This window comes from Rosa chinensis, chromosome 2, assembly GCF_002994745.2.
Source record: "Rosa chinensis cultivar Old Blush chromosome 2, RchiOBHm-V2, whole genome shotgun sequence".
NCBI classification, from domain to species: Eukaryota; Viridiplantae; Streptophyta; class Magnoliopsida; order Rosales; family Rosaceae; genus Rosa; species Rosa chinensis.
The window spans coordinates 24470053-24488259 of NC_037089.1; the positions used below are offsets into that span (position 1 = coordinate 24470053).

The following is an 18207-nucleotide window of genomic DNA, read 5'->3' on the forward strand; positions in this document are numbered from 1 at the left end:
GTCTAACATACGGATGACAAAGACACCCAATTAGGTACCTGCCGATCACTATCATTCTCTCGGTGCCCCTTTAAGGAGGGGAAAGAGAATTCCATGGCCGGGACCCTTACCATCGACATATATTGCTTCTTACCGAACCACTCCCCTAGTGCACTTGCGTTGGGTTGGAAATATCGCAAACATGTATATACACACACACAGCTTTCATTGTTAAACACAGAGCTTCAATCAACTCACAACCCTGTCCTCCTCCAAACATTCGTATTCCCGGCCGGCTTTTACTATAATGAAGAGGTGAAGCGCAATGCAACGCGGCGGCTTAGATGCGAGTGCGGTTGCTGGATGCTCCCTCCTACGCAAGAAACACTCTCAAAATGTGTATAACGCCCATTAACATAGAATAAACTTAGACAAACACAATTCCCTTCGACTATTCCCATGAATACGAAAACGACTTGACTTAACCACTTGTTCATGGACCATGCGAGGTCGTGATCGATGATTGATAGCGATCCAGCACCAACATCTTCTTCTTCTACTCTTTTTGGATTTTGCAATCCATTGAATTCTTCTTTGCTTTGTTCCAAGGGAGAATAGAATTAATGTGTGGGGCCCCACCACCAAATTGCGCGCCATATATTTCAGTCCTCCACCACTCTCCACCGTCCACGTCCGCTCTTGCTCTTTCTCAAGAAAATTCGTCACTTTCCATATCCGCCAGTTGAACGACATGTCGTGGGATTAGCATGGGGTAGTGGTCGGTCACTGAGGCACGGCTGGAGATATTAAACCACTGAGATAAGGCTACGTGGGAAATGGGGGGAATAGCTGCTCCTTGTTTGTCTCATATGCCCCACGAAGACTTTTTGAGACGGTCCACTGGAACAGAGAAGAGAAGAAGGGATTGATTGCTTTGCTAGCTAACCCAATAAAGCTTTCAGCTTTTTGCATTAAGAGAGATTCAGACTTGGAGGCCTTTCCAAAACCACGGGGAAGAAGATGCTTCACGCAAACATAAAGGAAGAGAATTTATAGCTACAGAATTCAAATACAAGAAGAAGAAGCAGTAGCATAAGAAAGACAGAGAGATTGTAGTACCAAAATAGTTAGTACTTGGTACTTGAATCTTTGCAAGAGTTTTTGAAATGGAGCGCTATGAGATAGTGAAGGATATTGGTTCTGGGAACTTTGGTGTTGCAAAATTGGTGAAGGACAAATGGAGTGGTGAGCTCTATGCCGTCAAGTTCATTGAAAGAGGCCAGAAGGTAGACTTTTTCATATTTTCTTGATCAAAGTTTTTATTTTTGCGTTTATGAGCTAGCTAGTACTGCTCTGTTTTTTCCATTAATCTCTGGTGGGTTTGATTGTATGTTCATTTTTGTCGTCTGGGATTGTGTTTATTCCAACTGGCTTTTTGGTTTTAATGGAGGAATTGCCTTGTTTGTTTACAGATTGATGAGCATGTACAGAGAGAGATCATGAACCACAGGTCACTGAAGCATCCCAATATCATAAGATTTAAGGAGGTATAATTTCTGAGTTTAATCACACCTTTCTCAGTGATATGTTCTCTTTTGTGAAATGGTACTATTGGAATCTCATTGAGAAAAGATTTGTGCAACTTACCTTATTGGCATGCAACTTGGAAGAATTTTAGAATCAAACTACTTTTTGGCCCATCATTCAACATTCTTTTTCACACTCGTTTAAAGACCTTTTTTTTCCTCCATTTCCTTGGCCTTGGAACAGGGCTAAAGTCAAATATTCATCATTACCAGCTTGGCTTTGAATTCCTCTGCCTCTCTGTTTCTAGTTGTTGCTTTAGCATATATAAAAACTTGTGGAATTTTTCTTATGTACAATGTTTTTTTATGTACTGTATATCTAATTATGTGATCATTTGTGCAGGTCTTGTTAACACCAACCGATTTAGCGATTGTCATGGAATATGCAGCCGGAGGAGAACTTTTTGAAAGAATATGCAATGCTGGTAGATTCAGTGAAGACGAGGTAATTGGAACAATTGAACAAAGGCCGAAATGAATGGAGGCGGATTTCGTTGCAGTAAATTAAATTGTTGTAAATTTAGAGTTTGATAATTGTGTTTTCTTTTCTTCAGCCACAAATCATTTGGAATCTTAGTTGTTGTTTTGAAATTTCAGGCCAGATTTTTCTTCCAGCAGCTGATTTCAGGAGTCAGTTATTGCCATTCAATGGTAAAAAGACATCAAAATCTTAACATAATTTGCATTTTGTAGATATGCTTTGCCTCACATCCCTTGCTGGTTTAATTTGATTTGATTTTTATTACTGCAGCAAATTTGTCACAGAGATCTTAAACTGGAGAACACACTTCTAGATTCAAGCTCAGCTCCACGTCTCAAAATTTGTGATTTTGGTTATTCCAAGGTGAACTATGCCAATCCATCATGTTAAGTACATATAATTTTAATTACTGTTACAGTGTTACTAATTACTTTTCTGCTACATGTTATAGTCATCTGTGCTGCATTCACAACCCAAATCAACTGTTGGAACACCTGCCTACATTGCACCAGAAGTCCTGTCAAGAAAAGAGTATGATGGGAAGGTAATTTTGTTGGTTTCTTGTTCTGTTTTTAAGTTGGCCTTACTATTGTGGACCAAATTTTGGGTCACCTAATTATATCCATACATATTGAGACTCTTATTTTATCCTTTGAGAATCTTAGATAGCAGATGTTTGGTCTTGTGGGGTTACATTATATGTGATGCTGGTTGGTGCTTATCCCTTTGAAGATCCAGAAGATCCCAGAAATTTCAGGAAAACACTTCAGGTTCATTGTTTTTACTGTAGTACTTTTTAAAGTTAGTTTTCCAATTCTTATGGCTCAACACATATAACATGTTAATGGATTTTGGCAGAAAATTCTGAGCGTCAGCTATTCAATTCCTGACTATGTACGCGTTTCCAGGGAATGTAGACATCTTCTTTCTCGAATTTTCGTTGCTAACCCCGAAAAGGTTTTACTACTCCTTAGAACATAGCGAGCAATGGAATGTCTGTCTGTTGATGCACATTCAATTTGAATCATTAAATTTTATACCTGAACTCCTGAATTCTATGCAGAGAATAACAATCCCAGAGATAAAGCAGCACCCCTGGTTTCTAAAAAATTTACCAGAGGAATTCATGGATGAAGACAGCCTGCAAATTGGTGATGATCAAAAAAATGAAACCTCCCAAAGTGTTGAAGAAATAGTGTCCATTATTCAAGAGGCTCGAAAAGCTGGTGATGGCATCAAAGTTGGTGGACATTTTCTTGGAAGTATGGACCTTGATGAGATAGATGATACTGACATCGATGATATAGAAACAAGTGGTGATTTTGTATGTGCATTGTGATTTGTAGTAGTGCAAGTTCTTTTCAGTATACACCTTTACCACCTTGCAGCTTCTGAAGGCCAAATACTTTTTCCCAAAAAGAAGTTGGGAGGATGAGGCACTCTACTTTTAATGGTGGGGAACCAAACTATCTTCTAGAAAGTGTTTTTATTTTCCTTTGCTTGGAAGTTTGCTGTTATGGTATGTTTTTAATTTTTATTATATCAACAAACTCAACTTTTGTGGATCGAACTAATTGAACTAACTCTTATTACAAAAAAGACCTAGCCTACAAACTAAAATCTTTTTTTTTTTTTTTTGACAAGAAGAAACTAAAATCTTAACTCCAACACTAGACAAAGTCTTGAACCGCTGAGCAGTGGACTCAAATTAAGGGATCCAATTGAATCTCGGAGGCATGAAGGGTCACCTCAGCATCCCGGATACTAAGCTTTGGCTGTGTTGCTTTCCTTTTTGGAAAGTTTGTCATAATGTTCGTTCTCTTTTTATAGTCCAGATGGGAAAAGCTAAATCTGCACATTTTGGAATTCTGCTGGCACGTTATAGAATATCAATATCACCATCTGTTATCGACCTAATCCAACTGCGATAGATCAAGACAGTCTAGAATATTAACAAAAACCGCTGAAAGATCACGTATAATATCAAACTTTATGATATCTCTTCTTAGTGGATAGAACCGTACGAATATCTTTGATATAAGTAATACAAAGTCCAATGGTTAGTTCTTGCAATTACTTTGGAGGAATGTGACCGAAGGTGCATCTGTTAATTAAATATCCAATTAATGAACTGTATCACAATTTTGTTGCATTCACCAGATGAGATCGGTTCCTCACAAAGAAAAGTTCAAACGCTTTGTTTAAGGATTCAGTTTTTTCAGGTTTGTAGAATAATTGATCCATGGATCGAGAACGTATTACAAAAGTAATACAACAGCAAATTGGACTCTTCGGGACAAATCCAAAGTTTTCAACAAACTTACCAACCAAAACTCAATAACACAAAATTAGTAGAGCGTTCTGTTGTGAGTGATGTTTGTTTTTTCACGAAAGTAAGATTTCATTTCATTGAATCAAAAAGTAAATCTACACGAGTGGGGAAACATTACAATCCAGAGCCATAAAGCCTACTTATAACTAAACAATAAAGCTCAAAATCCTGAATTTATCATCATCAATATAAGAAAAAAAACAGGAGCCGCAACATCTCAGGTACACCATGAGGCGTCAAAGATGACCACTAATTCAGCAAACTGCCAACAAAGTTGGAAAGAAAGCGCCGACATCTAGCATAAAAGATTGGTCATTTCAACCGACTTTTGGCTCAGAACTCAGGTGGAAACAGATATGCTCACTAGTGTAGGGAAATGACAAGAGCCGCAAGTGTAGTTATTTTCAACAGAGAATGCTAGTGTGTGATAATGTGAGGGACAGATCGACCATTCTAGAAGAAGAAGAAAAAAAGAAAAAAAAAAAAGGAGATACAACAGCACTCCTAGGTAGGCTAAAAAAATCAGGCCCGAGTTTGAAAAAGCCCAGACCCAAAATTTGTAGCCTACAGCAATTCAAGCCCGACCCCAAAGCCCAGAAACTTTGCCATCAGAACCCTAAAGCAGGTCATATATAAGGCCGTCTCAGTCTCAGCGACAAAACCCTAATAATAGCTGCCTGCCAAAGAAGAGCTTGGAGCGTTTTAGCAAGAGAGGAGCATTTCTCCCCCCATATCTCGGCCGCGGCAGCTGAGCAATCATGAAGGTTCGAATTCGCTTCCCATCTCTCTTCCAATCCTAAACCCTAACCCTAATCCTCGATGCGTTTTTCAGTGCTTTACTCATCGGCTTTTTTTGCGTTGTTGGTTTTCAGTTCAACATCGCGAATCCCACCACTGGGTGCCAGAAGAAGCTCGAGATCGACGATGATACCAAGCTGTATGAACACTCTCTCTCTCTCTCCCTCTCTAATTCTTCTCAATTTTATGGCTTCGGTCGTTGAATTTATATGAAGGAGTTTGAAAAGCCTTTTGCTTTGAGAAAATTTATCTGTTTTGTTTGGTTAGTCATATAGTAGGCTACATGATTTGAATCTTCTTTGTATCAGTAGGACTCATTTGGTTTGTAGATGGATGGGTTTGCTTTGTTTGGTTTATGTAGGGTTTTGGGCTTTTATTCAAATCATTTGTAATTTTGGATGAAAGGATAGAAACCCCACTACCTTTCTTGACAGTTTTTTCTGGTGATATGGATGTTAAACGGGTGATTAAGGATAGAAATCTTGTCACAATTTTGCGATACTTCACTTATATTATTCAATTAAGTTCTTGACTCAATTCCTTTTTATGCAATTTGTGTCTGTTTATTTACTGGATGACTTGAGTAACGATTGTGTAGATTGGTGAATTCAAATCGATTTTATTTAATTTGCAAATTGTTAGTGAACTAAACTATTTTAGATTGTATGGAGAGCTTGTCTTCTGTTTTGCCTGCTTGATGTATGTAATATTTGTGTTTGGAACCTGATTACCAATTTGATTGACGTTTCTTTTGCTCATCGTAGCAAGGCTAACACTGTTTTACTTCCTGTTCTTTGTTGAGATCATGAGCACTAATCTTTTAATAAATCATTTAACCTGCAGCCGAGCATTCTGGGACAAGAGGATCAGTCAAGAAGTCAATGGTGATGCACTTGGCGAGGTTTGATTCCTAACAATTCCTATGGTTCTTTAGTTTGCCAAATTTTGAGTTGTATTATTAATGTATTTTTTTTTATGTTTCTCTTTAATTTTTAACAGGAGTTCAGGGGTTATGTGTTCAAAATCATGGGAGGCTGCGACAAGCAAGGTTTTCCTATGAAGCAAGGAGTGTTAACCCCGGGGCGTGTTCGCCTTTTGCTCCACAGGGGTATGTTACAATCGAATAGTTTTTTGTGGGGGAGGGAGAGGGCAGACAGAGAAAAACGCAATTGGTTTTGGGATACTGGTTATCTGTTTTAGTACCTACTGCATTGATGTTCTTAGTTTCAACCATTGTTTGATTTTGCCATTGATATGTGCATATCATTTTAGGAACCCCATGCTTCCGAGGATATGGAAGGAGGAATGGTGAGCGAAGAAGGAAGTCTGTTCGTGGATGCATTGTTAGTCCAGACCTCTCTGTGTTGAACTTGGTTATTGTTAAGAAAGGTGACAATGACCTTCCTGGACTGACTGATGTTGAAAAGCCAAGAATGAGAGGTCCAAAGAGGGCTTCCAAGATTCGCAAGCTATTTAACCTCACCAAGGAGGATGATGTTCGGAAGTATGTCAACACTTACCGCAGAAAATTCACATCCAAAACTGGTGGGTTTTGATTTGTTAATTCACTTAATATGTGTGATTACTAGTGAAATAATTATGAAAACAGTGATCCTTATTTGTTGGTTGTGAAGCACTATTTAATGAAAATATTCTGGTTGGCAGGCAAGAATTGCAGCAAAGCTCCCAAAATTCAGAGGCTGGTTACTCCTTTGACTTTACAGAGGAAGCGAGCAAGGATTGCAGAGAAGAAGAAGAGAGTTGTAAAGGCCAAGTCAGAGGCTGCAGAGTATCAGAAGTTACTTGCTTCCAGGTTGAAGGAGCAGCGTGAGCGCCGCAGTGAGAGCTTAGCCAAGAAGAGATCAAGACTCTCCTCTGCCACCAAGCCATCTGCTGCTTAGTTTTCTGGTGGAGAATGTTGATGTGTTGGCTCTGATGAGCAACATCATAGTTAGGCTGAGGTATTTCTGATTGTTTATTTAAGCTTTCAGAGTTTATTTTGGGAATGCCGAACATGTTCTGGGCTGACATTTCAGATTTTGTTTATGTTTATGAGTTTTGTGGATCTGGATAAGATATAAATGCTTGAATTATTGGGTTGGCTATTAAGGTGCATTGTGTTTTTGGCTATCTCATTTTGAGACCCAATGTTTTATCCTCTAATTCTATAAAGCCCTTCTATAAAATTAATATCAAGTTTCATTATATTTCTAAGATTGGCGTAGGTGTGGGAGGTTCATAAGCTGAGCTTCCCCTTGGCTCTACAACCGATTCCAAGACTTTATTATGTAGCTAGATGGATAGGTTTTAGAGCAAGTTCACCCGTTGGGTCACCGGGTCACTTACTATTCACTATTTGTTAGTGTATATTTTCATTCTCTAGGTCATGAAATACACTGTGTCCGTGACTCAGGGCACGAAATACACTGTGCAGGTCACCATGGTGATCCAGAACACTGTACAGGGTGACCCAGGGCACGAAATACACTGTGCTCGTGACCCATGGCATGAAATTAACATTAAAAAACAGTGAATAGTGGGTGACCTGGTGACCCAACGGGTGAACTTGCTCTTAGAGCAGTCCTAAACTGTTCTACTCTTTTTTGTCTTTTTTTTTTTTGGTCAATATGATAATTCATTAAAGAGCAAAGCAAAGTACGAACAGAGCCAGGAAAACAAGGAACAGAAAGACTGAAAACAAATAAAATAAAGCAAGGCTGCAGCTGCAGGACTAGAATTCAGTCTGCGGGTCGTGGTTGAGCATCACGACGAAGGGCTGACACCAAAGAGGCTGGGGGATAGTTCATCTCTTGGGATAAAAGCCTTTGCTTAGCTAGCTTGGCCGCAGCATCCGCTGGACAGTTAGCTTCACGGGGAGTCCAAGCGCAGGTGAAGTTACTGAAGTGAGACTTAAACCTGAGGAGGTCTTCCACAAAAGGATTTAGTCTCCAACTCTCACTACAGGGTGTTTACAAATAACATTTAGTCACACTGACAAATAACATTTAGCTTGTTCAATCTTGCTGCCGGGAAACACCCTTGGATTAAGGCCATAGCCTCAGACTCAATGGCTGAGTTGTAGGTACTGAAATAGCTTCCCCCAGCAAGGAAACGCCCACTGTGATCTCTCAAAATAGAACCTGTGCCTCCATTTTTTGTCATGGAATCCCAAGCTCCATCAGAGTTTATCTTGATAAAATCCTCAGGAGGAGGTTTCCAAGTAGTGATACTCTACTCGACTCTGAAGTAGAGATTGGGGAGACATTAGCTAACTTAACATTTGTCCATTCCAAGGAACTGAAGTTGGCATTTGAGATGACTACATCCGGGTTTACAATACCATTCTTGTAGATAGCTGCACATTTCATTTTCCAAATTTCAAAGAGAATGAAACCCAACAGCTCCAGGAATTTTGATGGATCATCCACCAGCTTTGTACTCTCGAACTGTTCTACTCTTGAAAGGACTTCTACGCTCTAAATAATTTTCCAATTTGTATCTCCCATGCTCACATATATTCTTTCCCAGATATGCGTGATGTGTCTTCATAATCAATGCTAAAATCAATTGGAATCTGGAATCTCGATCACTCATTTTTATTTAGATTTTAGCTTACTGTTTGAAAATAAACTGACATGGAGGGAAGTTTGTTGTGTAAATACTGGAACAAAATTTGGAGTGAATCTGTACCTCCTAAAGTGAGAGTCTTCATATGGTGTCTGATGATGGGGATTCTTCCTACACGGGCAGCACTCAAATCACGTAAGATTGCCCTGTTTGATTATGGGTGATTATTTTGTAACAAGGCTGAGGGGACCAGTGTACATGTTTTCAAGAATTGTGATGCGTTGCAATGTTTTTGGCTTTATGGTCCTCTGAAATTAAATGCTCAAGTTCACCCAGCACTTTGCATGAAGTCTTGGATTTTGGACTGGACGTTTTGCATGGTGATAAAATTGATTTCTTTTTTTTGGCACTATGGTTGGTCTGGGGGGAGAGAAACAACGTGCTATGAAAGAATGGCTACTTTAGACCCATGCACTTAATCCATTGGTGCGTCAGTCAGTTGGAGAAGTACCAGAAGTATCACCCCAAGGCGTGTAGGAAGAAGAACAGGCCAATGACCAAGTGGCAGACCCACCCAGTGGTAGGTTGAAATTCTATATTGATGGAGCTTTTAGAGTAGATAGTGGTAATGGTGGGATTGTTGCGGTAGAAATGATGCAGGTATGAGCATTGCAGTTATGGTGAGACCTTTTTTACATGCATACTCGGCTTTAAACATGGAAGTTGAGGCGTGTAGAGCTGCTCTTCTTCTTGATATACACTAAGGTTGGACGGAAATAGATATTGAAAGTGACTCAACCCTTCTAATCAGATATGGAACTATTACGGGGCCGGAAGTGGCCCTGGCCCCCCAAACTTTTGAATTGCACACGTGTGCACATGTAATTGGTATGTGGATTTAGTAAGATTTAGACCCATGCACTTAATTCATTGGTGCGTCAATCAATTGGAGGAGTACTAGAAGTATCACCCCAAGGCGTGTAGGAAGAAGACCAGGCCAATGACCAAGTGGCAGACCCACCCACTGGTAGGCTGAAAATCAATATTGATGGAGCTTTTAGAGTAGATAGTGGTAATGGTGGGATTGGTGTGGTACAAATGATGCAGGTATGAGCATTGCGGCTATGGTGAGACCTTTTTTACATGCATGCTCGGCTCTAAACATGGAACCGGAGGCGTGTAGAACTACTCTTCTTCTTGGTATATACTAAGGTTGGACGGAAATGGATATTGAAAATGACTCAACCCTTCTAATCAGATGCAGAACTATTAAGGCCCCCCAAATTTTTAAATTGCAGAGAAGGAACAAGTAATAATAATTTTCAACACTTGTTTGGTACATTATTTTTAACCTATTAATAAAAAAAACTTTAAAAAAAACATGAATAGATGTTATGAAAGCATACATCGATACGTAGCTCAAAACATTAAAGCTTTCTTTACAATGTTAAATATATTTTACATTAAATTGACATTTATAAAAGATTTTTTTTGTTAAATGATGTTTGGTTTGATGAGACTCCTGCTATTATTCAGAATGTACCATTTTTCTATAACTCGGGATTCAGGATTTATGTCATCCTGAGACATAATTTTAATATAATAAATAGAACTGAGCATGGGGCTAAGCCTTCCAGCTTTTTTTAAAAAAAAAATGGTGTAGCCTAATTCGTGATCCCTCTTATATCTCCCACTTCTCTCCCTTTCTATCATGAGTTTTTATCTGGGTTATGGCCATAGACCATTGTATCCCTTGTCATCAAACTCTAAACAAAACACATTTGGCTCGTCTCTATTTAGGCCTCATCAAAAAGCCTGCAGATCAAGTAAGCCGATGGAGGCCCGCCGGCTCGGAGGGCCAAAAGCCCGGCCCAGCCCATCAAAAAGCCTGCCTCGGTGGGCCAATGGAGGCCCGCCAAAAAGCCCGCAAAAACCCAGCCCGGCCCTCTAGGCCCAGCCCGTAAAATCCCTCTAAGCCCGGCCCGTAAAAGCCCGTAAACTATTATATATATATATATATATATATATCTATATATGTATGTTGATGTGCTTATATTTTCTTATATTTCTATGCCTCTTTCTCTTGGAGTCTTGGTATATATGTGTAGTTCTCCTTATTTATGGTTCATTTACGTTAGTTTAGTGTCTTTGTAGGTGTTTTCAAAGAAAGAAGAAAAGAAGCTGAGCTGAGCTAACTAACACAGAAAACTGTTGTGCAGAACACCTAACTTCGTTGAATTACTGGGAACTGCTCGGATAGAATTAAAATCTGTACTCTATATGAAAGAAAGCCCTATGTGTCTAGTTTCTGAGGAAATTTACGGTTTGCGATTCTGACTTTTCTAGAAGGAGTTATGGCAATTTAAGTGAAGGCAGTTCAGCTTGGACGGGAATTTGCAACATCTTTTACAAGTTCATGTCTAGAAGGCCCAACACATATATTTGAAAATCTTCAGTGTGCCGCATCATCATTATTGAAGATTGAGGACTTTTAGACATGTTTATATCTGTGTGTTTATATATATATATATATATATATATATATATATGTATGTATATATGTATGTATGTATGTATGTATATGTTATATGTGTGTGTGTGTGTGTGTGTGTATCTTTGTGTGAGTGTGAATTTGTTATAATTTGGCTTATGGTGAAATTGGAAGTTCTCATACTTCTATATAGAATATGTGTATATATATTCTACATGTCATGAATACGGTTGACCGATTCGATCGGATTCGAAAATATGGTGAAATTAGCTAAATTTTTTACCACACTCATAATTTATTATAATAATGTCATCCAACGGTCGGTTTTTCCATTTTATTTGAATTGATAGAAGTTGCCCTTTGGAGTGTATGATATATAAATATATGTTTATAAGAGTAATTAAGTTTGGCCTAGTTGATCGAATTCGAAACGAGACCCAAATTGGCTGGATTTTCTACAACCACCATAAAACATTACAATCTCTTCATCGAGCGGTTGGTTTCTCCGAATTCATGTTCCACTTCATGGTTGCTTTAGAATGAACCTCAACCATTTAAATGCAATGTATAAGTCATACAACTTTAGGAGGCAAATTAGTATAGGCCAACGTATTTGTAATTAAAATTGAAATTTTTATCTTATGTCCACTCACATCCATTGATGGAACATTTACATACTTGATGTGAAAAAATAAGCACGTTTCACGGTCGTCATGTCATCGGTCAACTAAGAAGACATATAAGTGACAACGGTTGACCAATTCGATCAGATTCGAAAATATGGTGAAATTGGCTAAATTTTTTACCACACTCATAATTTATTGTAATAATCACATCCACCGGTCGGTTTTTTCATTTTATTTGAATTTATAGAGGTTGCTCTTTGGAGTGTATGATATATAAATATAGGTTTATAAGAGTAACTAAGTTTGACCTAGTTGATCGAATTCGAAACAAGAACTAAATTGGCTGGATTTTTTACAACCAGCATAAAACATTACAATCTCTCCATCAAGCAGTTGGTTTCTCCAAATTCATCTTCCACTTCATAGTTGCTTTAGAATGGACATCAACAATTTAAATGCAATGTATAAGTCATACAACTTTAGGAGGCAAATTAGTATAGGCTAACGTATTTGTAATTAAAAATTGAAATTTTTATCTTATGTCTACACAATCCATCGATGAAATATTTACAAACGTGATGTAAAAAAATAAGCAAGTTTTGCAGTCATCACGCCATCGGTCAACCAAGAAAACATGCAAGTGACTATGGTTGACTAATCCAATTAGGTTTGAAACTATGGTGAAATTGACTAAATTTTTAACCACACGTATAATTTATTGTAATAATCATATCTAACGGTCGGTTTTCCTATTTTCTTTGAATTGCTAGAGGTTGCTCTTTGAAGTGTATGATATATAAATATAGATTTATAAAAAATTAGTGTCTTTAAAAATTTATTTATAAATAAATTAGTGTCTATATATAAATATAGATTTTTTTTTGGTACAATATAGATTTGTTCCGTTTGGTTGTATTTGATCATTATCTAATAAATTTTCAAAGCTTGATTAAAAAAAAAATTAGTGTATTTAAATATTTATTTATAAATAAAGCCCGCAAGACCCTGCCCGAAAAAGCCCGCAAGGCAAGACCCGGCCTTGCCCGAAAAAGCCCGCAAGGCCCGCTATATATGGACGGGCTTGGATCCTTTGATTTATAATAAAGCCCGGCCCGACCCGTTGACGAGGCCTATCTCTATTGTAGATATGCAATTTTTATACAACCCTTCAACCATCCTCGTTGATCTCGAATTATCGAGTCTGCTTGAGATCCATCTAGGCACGGATTTTGTAAATTGTACTTGAAGATTGCACGACGACCACGCTCCTGAACTTGCAGGGTTTTTGGTGGCGTTTCTTTAGTGGCTGCAGCAAGATGATCTTGAAGAGGAGCTTTGCACGAATAATCTATCATGAACGTTATTTAAACTAGTTAAAAGGCCAACACTTATTCAAATGGTCTTAGAGGTTTTGGCTTGCAGTTTGTTCATTTCTAATTTTCTATAATCGAAAGGAAAAAAAAAAAGAACAAAAGAAATTGTTGTCACAAATAATTAAGCCTTCTGAACCAAGAATTCATTGAAAAGCTTTACTAAGATTTCAAAATGATTATTTATGATCATTTTGAATCTCAGAATAATCCCAAGTTGTTCACTGGGGAAAATACATTTTTTATTCATTAGTTTTTCTTTATAAAGACGAGGAAAATATTTGTTGACATCAGATAACAAAACAACACTAAGGCTTCCCCAATGCATTGACCACCCTACAATTCCTTCTCACCTCCCCAGGTTGCTGGATCTGCAAGTCACCCAATTTTATCATCCCCTCAACAAAGGCCTTGAAAAAGGTTCCTTGGTCTATACTAAACTGCCTCACAAATCCCCTAGTCTGTGGAAATGTGTAAAGTGTTTGATCCGAATTCAGAAACCCTCTGCCGGATACCAAGTCCTTGAAGTACTGGTTATCAAATAGCACTGATGTTGCATCAAGGTCTCCGGTCACGTTTTGGTCCACATTCAAAGGGCAAAGCTTGTCTAGTTTTTCTCTAAACTTGGGTTCAATGGCAGGATCCGGCCTGCCAGTGCCGGATTGGTTGTAAAGCCGAATCATGATGGAAAAGCACCGAGCTTTGCCAATGGAGTGTGATCCAGAAAGTGCAACCATGTCTTTGACAGAAAGATTGAATTTGCTGAATAGATCAATGAGAAAGGTTGCATTAGATCTTGGACTTGGCATCACATTGTCTGAGGCTTCTTGGCTTGCTGTTAAGCTATCCAATCTTCCCAACTTCACTTCCCAATCTGGTCCTCCAGTCTGAGTAACAAAACATTATGTGATATGAGCAGACCTCATGCAGAACTTGCTCGATCAAAATCTATTACCGTCCAATATATACGACGAAAAAAAAAAATCTAAAATGAACGCTAGCTTTGCACACAAATTCTTATTAATGAGTTGTTGTAAGTACTACTTTGATGTTAGTGTAATACCAGGGCAACAGCATCTCTAGAAGCCATGATTATGATATCCGCGCATGAAACAACTCCAGGACAGACATTCTCCAAGGCTTCCTTGGCTTCATCAACAACTTCATAAGATCTCAATGAATTTATATTTGAAAGGGCGAGTTTCTCTCCGAGCATGGTTGGTGTGTCATCAAGTAACAATGAAGCATCACAACCCTACAGGGATAAGAAAATATTAAGTGTTCTGTGTTCAATATATATATGATAGTAACCATTGACGAAATATAATATCTAGTAAGTCCTTCGGGTTAATTCCAAGGAGTAGGGGAAGATGGTGAAGGGTTAGGATAAGAAGACGCTAGCTAATATTTTCAAAACGCATGTAACTAGTATTTGGCCTTATATATGTAGTTAATTGGCTTACATTAACAAAGCAATCGTGAAATTGGAATCGCATGACTGAGGCGAGGCTCCGGGGTTCTCTCATCAAAGCTCTCCTCATGACATCTCGGACGATGTATTCGGCTTTTGGACACACTCCCGAGTAATAACCGGTCTGGAGGTGTGTGGCCGCACCAGTTATTATGTGTAGGAGGAAGATGAACAAGAGAGGAGACATTGAATTGGAAGAGATTAGTGACTTAGGCAAGTGTGTCTTTGAATTGGTACGATATGGAGTTTGTTGTGGCTTTTTATACTTGTGGAATGCCCGTACAGAAAGAATGTAGATGTACTGGTTATTCAATCACTTAAAAAAGAGATGGTTAATATTATTAAGAGGTATTTGAAAGTCAACAAGATGAACATGGTGCAATTAATCCTTCTACAATATGCACTGTGACAAATATTAATCCTTCTAGTTATTAAAGCTGGGCTGATCGAAGTTTGTGGTTCAAAGACGGTTGGCTCGGGTGGAGGTGGTGATGGATTGTCAGGCACCGGTGCAGATGATCGAGGAGGATGTAGTGTGTTATACGAATGATGTAGTGAAAAGCCTAATATCTCTCTTACATGTTCACTGTTCAGACAGTCTCAATTTGTTCAAGGGAAGCAAAACCCAGCGGCTCACGTGATTTGTAACCCAAGAACATGGAGCATTTGTTTGGTTAGAGGCCGAGTTTTCTTGTCTGATCGGGAGGTAGTTTTGCAATTGAAAATGTCAGTGCCCGAGCCGTTAAATTAGCTTATGAGTGTGCCACACCACGAATAATGTGCAGTATAAAAGTTTCCGGCTCGGAAGTTTCAATACTCCAGAGTTTTATAGGAATTTTAGAAAATGACAGTATTTGAGCTCGATCATTCAAAAGTACTAAAATTTTTAAATAATTTTGAGAGAAAGTTTGAATTTGTAAAAGAACCCGCACTCAGTTCAACATCCCCGTAAATATATGCGTAAATATATGTTTTTATACAAATGATGAAACAAATCTTAGATGTGTATGAACATATTCAGAAATTTGTCATATTAGAATTTGTCAATTTATATCCAATTAGAAGTAAGATAACAAATAATATCGAACAATAAATCTTGAATCATTCATAGCATCTAAAGGCCTAGACTTCTTTAAAAGTTAAACAAAACAAAACAAAATTACAGAAATCGAACTATGCTTAACCCTTTGGAACCCTTTACGGCACTTTCACGGCCATAACAAAATTAAGAAAATGAAACGTTACACAACTTATTAAATATACTCTAAGCTATAAGCATACTTAAATTTTGATGGATCGAGCCGTTGATAATCAATTTAGACAACAAATAGTATTTTGGTGACGTCATGCATGATCATGAAAAGTTCACTACTGTCTACTGCTCTCATCTCTAGTGTAATTACATGGCCTATAGCATGATAGTTTGCGCTTTGAGGCCTCTCCCGGAATTGCTTATGAATTGTGTTGATAACTTCAAATTCTGATGGCAGTAATTCTAGTATTTTGCTGCTAATTATGTTCAATGATTATTTTTACTTCGACTTTTTTGGATTTGATTGTTTTAGAGACTCTTGTATTTGGTTTTGTTGTCCTTTTTTCTTCTTTTGAAAATTTTTTAATGGTTATTTATTTGGGTAAATACCCAAAGCCAACAAGTTCCAAAGTACTGTAATGTCAGCCAATCTGATGGTCCATTTCGGATCCTTATTATGCAACTGTCCTAGTTGCAGGACCAGAACACCAGATAAATAGAAGCCCCTCAATTCACATGAAAGTCTGAGATGAAGTCCCTCGGTCCCTCCATTATGTGCATCAGACAACTTTCAAAGGTGACCATTTCGTGTGATCGTGTCCCTTGATGTATACATATCAGGCTACAGTCGAAGCACTTACCCACTATACAAACCACTCACTTTCTTCCGCTTGATGTTGCGTGACATATTAACTTTTCTCCGACATAGGTATACCCTCAGACAGTCAGACCTTAGTTTGATTTATTAAAACCTTTTCACTTTTGTTTACGCTACATTATTGTATCGATACATCAAGTAGATTAGTTTGATATATAGATAAATTAGCTCGATATAATGATGGACTAATTTGAGATCAAGTCAAACTAGTCTACTTATACATGAAGTTAGTCTACTTGTGCTTATTCATAATGTATTGATACATTAATGTACCGTAAAATTTTCTTTCTGATCATCAAAATAATCAAATCGAAAATCGTTCGATCATGTCATTTCATTATCTTCATGCTTATTCCAGTGTATAATTGAAAAACATTATGATTGTCAATTAGACAAACAAAATTAAATGGGGAAATAGCTATCTTTCCTCAGCCGAAAAAGGTTATTGTACTAGATGCAAGGAACTTCTTTATCTTTGTAAAGATGGGGCACACAGTGGTCGAGTGGTCCATTTGAAAATGATATTTAATTACTAGATTACCAGAAACAAAATCCCCGTGCGATTTGAGATTTGACTTATCCAATTTACAACAGTAATAAGCTTTTTCAGATGAGGAAGGGAACCATGGAGGACTGTGGTTGGGACGCCTTGAAGATTTCTGCATATCTCACTTTCAATACTTTTGATTTACTTTTCTGTAGTGCACAATATTCTTCTCATCTCCAGCAGCCTTTGAGCCGAAAGTGTAGGATTACAAATCCAAGAGTGGATCATTACTAATCAGATTTTCCTACTTCTGTTATCTTACTATGGATAGATATGCATAGACTCAAAGGCATAATGTCTCGTAAAAGTGGTAAAACGTTTACTAGCAAAATATCTATTCAAGAGTTACTGCAACGATCAAACCTAAAATTAAAACAGTTCACAAAGTGTTGTTTACTCAAAACCTAAATGACTCCAGAAATTTTAATGTAGGATAAGGCTTTAACCAATTTTAACAAAGAATATAAAAAAAAAAAAAAAAAAGAGCGGAACATGTCAATAGATTTTTGCCCTAGGACAACCTCATCAATCCAAAGCAAAAAAAAAAACACGGAACGTTATGTATTCACAATTGCTAGACTACGACGACTTTCAAACAACATGTATCACCCATGAGAAGGTATGCTCGGTGATAATTGACAGCGGTCTACATGAGAACTTTGTGGCAAAGAAAGATGTGGATTATTTTCAATTATCGATGGAGAAGCATATTGATCCATACTAGATTCCATTCGGCGAGGAAGAATATGCACGAGTGTCAGAAGTTTGCAAAATTCCTTCTATGGGAAAATTTTATATAAAGAAGAGGTTACTTGTCATGTGATCGATATGGATGTTACTTATGTCCTCTTTGGAAGACCATGACATAAAATAGTCAAGGGTATGTATTGCCAAGATGATTCATATTTATTTTGGTGGGAGTCTCACAAAATCAAATCAAATCAAACCTAAAAAGAAGATCATCAAGAATGACCCTCCTAAGATGTGTGAGAATCCAAAGAAGCTTTGTCCATTGATAACCAACCTATTGAAGACAAAGTAGGCCTCAT

The 18207-nt window shown here is 37.8% G+C and overlaps 3 protein-coding genes across 3 annotated transcripts; 2 read left to right on the top strand and 1 right to left on the bottom strand.

Annotated features, from left to right (window-relative positions):
- The first annotated feature begins 678 nt into the window (after positions 1–678).
- LOC112186701 (serine/threonine-protein kinase SAPK1) lies at positions 679–3611 on the top strand. Its single transcript, XM_024325202.2, has 9 exons — positions 679–1265; positions 1452–1526; positions 1909–2010; positions 2163–2216; positions 2317–2409; positions 2498–2590; positions 2712–2816; positions 2905–3003; positions 3110–3611. The coding sequence occupies exons 1-9, from the start codon at positions 1146–1148 to the stop codon at positions 3383–3385; spliced, it is 1017 nt and encodes a 338-aa protein (XP_024180970.1). The 5' UTR covers positions 679–1145; the 3' UTR covers positions 3386–3611.
- Positions 3612–4986: 1375 nt separating this feature from the next.
- LOC112186702 (40S ribosomal protein S6) lies at positions 4987–7311 on the top strand. Its single transcript, XM_024325203.2, has 6 exons — positions 4987–5142; positions 5251–5315; positions 6020–6077; positions 6176–6284; positions 6449–6721; positions 6842–7311. The coding sequence occupies exons 1-6, from the start codon at positions 5137–5139 to the stop codon at positions 7075–7077; spliced, it is 747 nt and encodes a 248-aa protein (XP_024180971.1). The 5' UTR covers positions 4987–5136; the 3' UTR covers positions 7078–7311.
- A 6043-nt stretch (positions 7312–13354) lies between these two features.
- On the bottom strand, positions 13355–14923 carry LOC112189809 (peroxidase 17). The gene is made up of 3 exons (XM_024329169.2): positions 14694–14923; positions 14294–14485; positions 13355–14117 (listed from the first exon to the last, which is right to left on the bottom strand). The coding sequence occupies exons 1-3, from the start codon at positions 14886–14888 to the stop codon at positions 13539–13541; spliced, it is 966 nt and encodes a 321-aa protein (XP_024184937.1). The 5' UTR covers positions 14889–14923; the 3' UTR covers positions 13355–13538.
- Positions 14924–18207: the final 3284 nt, after the last annotated feature.

What these genes read in the sequence shown, in the direction of transcription:
- LOC112189809 (XM_024329169.2), bottom strand. Translation starts at nt 14,888, where the DNA reads ATGTCTCCTCTCTTGTTCATCTTCCTCCTACACATAATAACTGGTGCG. An exon ending in TTCACGATTGCTTTGTTAAT is followed by an intron (nt 14,486 to 14,693) that starts GTAAGCCAATTA and finishes TTATCCCTGTAG; the next exon opens with GGTTGTGATGCTTCATTGTT. An exon ending in CTAGAGATGCTGTTGCCCTG is followed by an intron (nt 14,118 to 14,293) that starts GTATTACACTAA and finishes TTTGTTACTCAG; the next exon opens with ACTGGAGGACCAGATTGGGA.
- LOC112186702 (XM_024325203.2), top strand. An exon ending in ATCGACGATGATACCAAGCT is followed by an intron (nt 5,316 to 6,019) that starts GTATGAACACTC and finishes TTTAACCTGCAG; the next exon opens with CCGAGCATTCTGGGACAAGA. An exon ending in AAAATTCACATCCAAAACTG is followed by an intron (nt 6,722 to 6,841) that starts GTGGGTTTTGAT and finishes TCTGGTTGGCAG; the next exon opens with GCAAGAATTGCAGCAAAGCT.
- LOC112186701 (XM_024325202.2), top strand. Translation starts at nt 1,146, where the DNA reads ATGGAGCGCTATGAGATAGTGAAGGATATTGGTTCTGGGAACTTTGGT. An exon ending in GTAGATTCAGTGAAGACGAG is followed by an intron (nt 2,011 to 2,162) that starts GTAATTGGAACA and finishes TTGAAATTTCAG; the next exon opens with GCCAGATTTTTCTTCCAGCA. An exon ending in GTGATTTTGGTTATTCCAAG is followed by an intron (nt 2,410 to 2,497) that starts GTGAACTATGCC and finishes TACATGTTATAG; the next exon opens with TCATCTGTGCTGCATTCACA.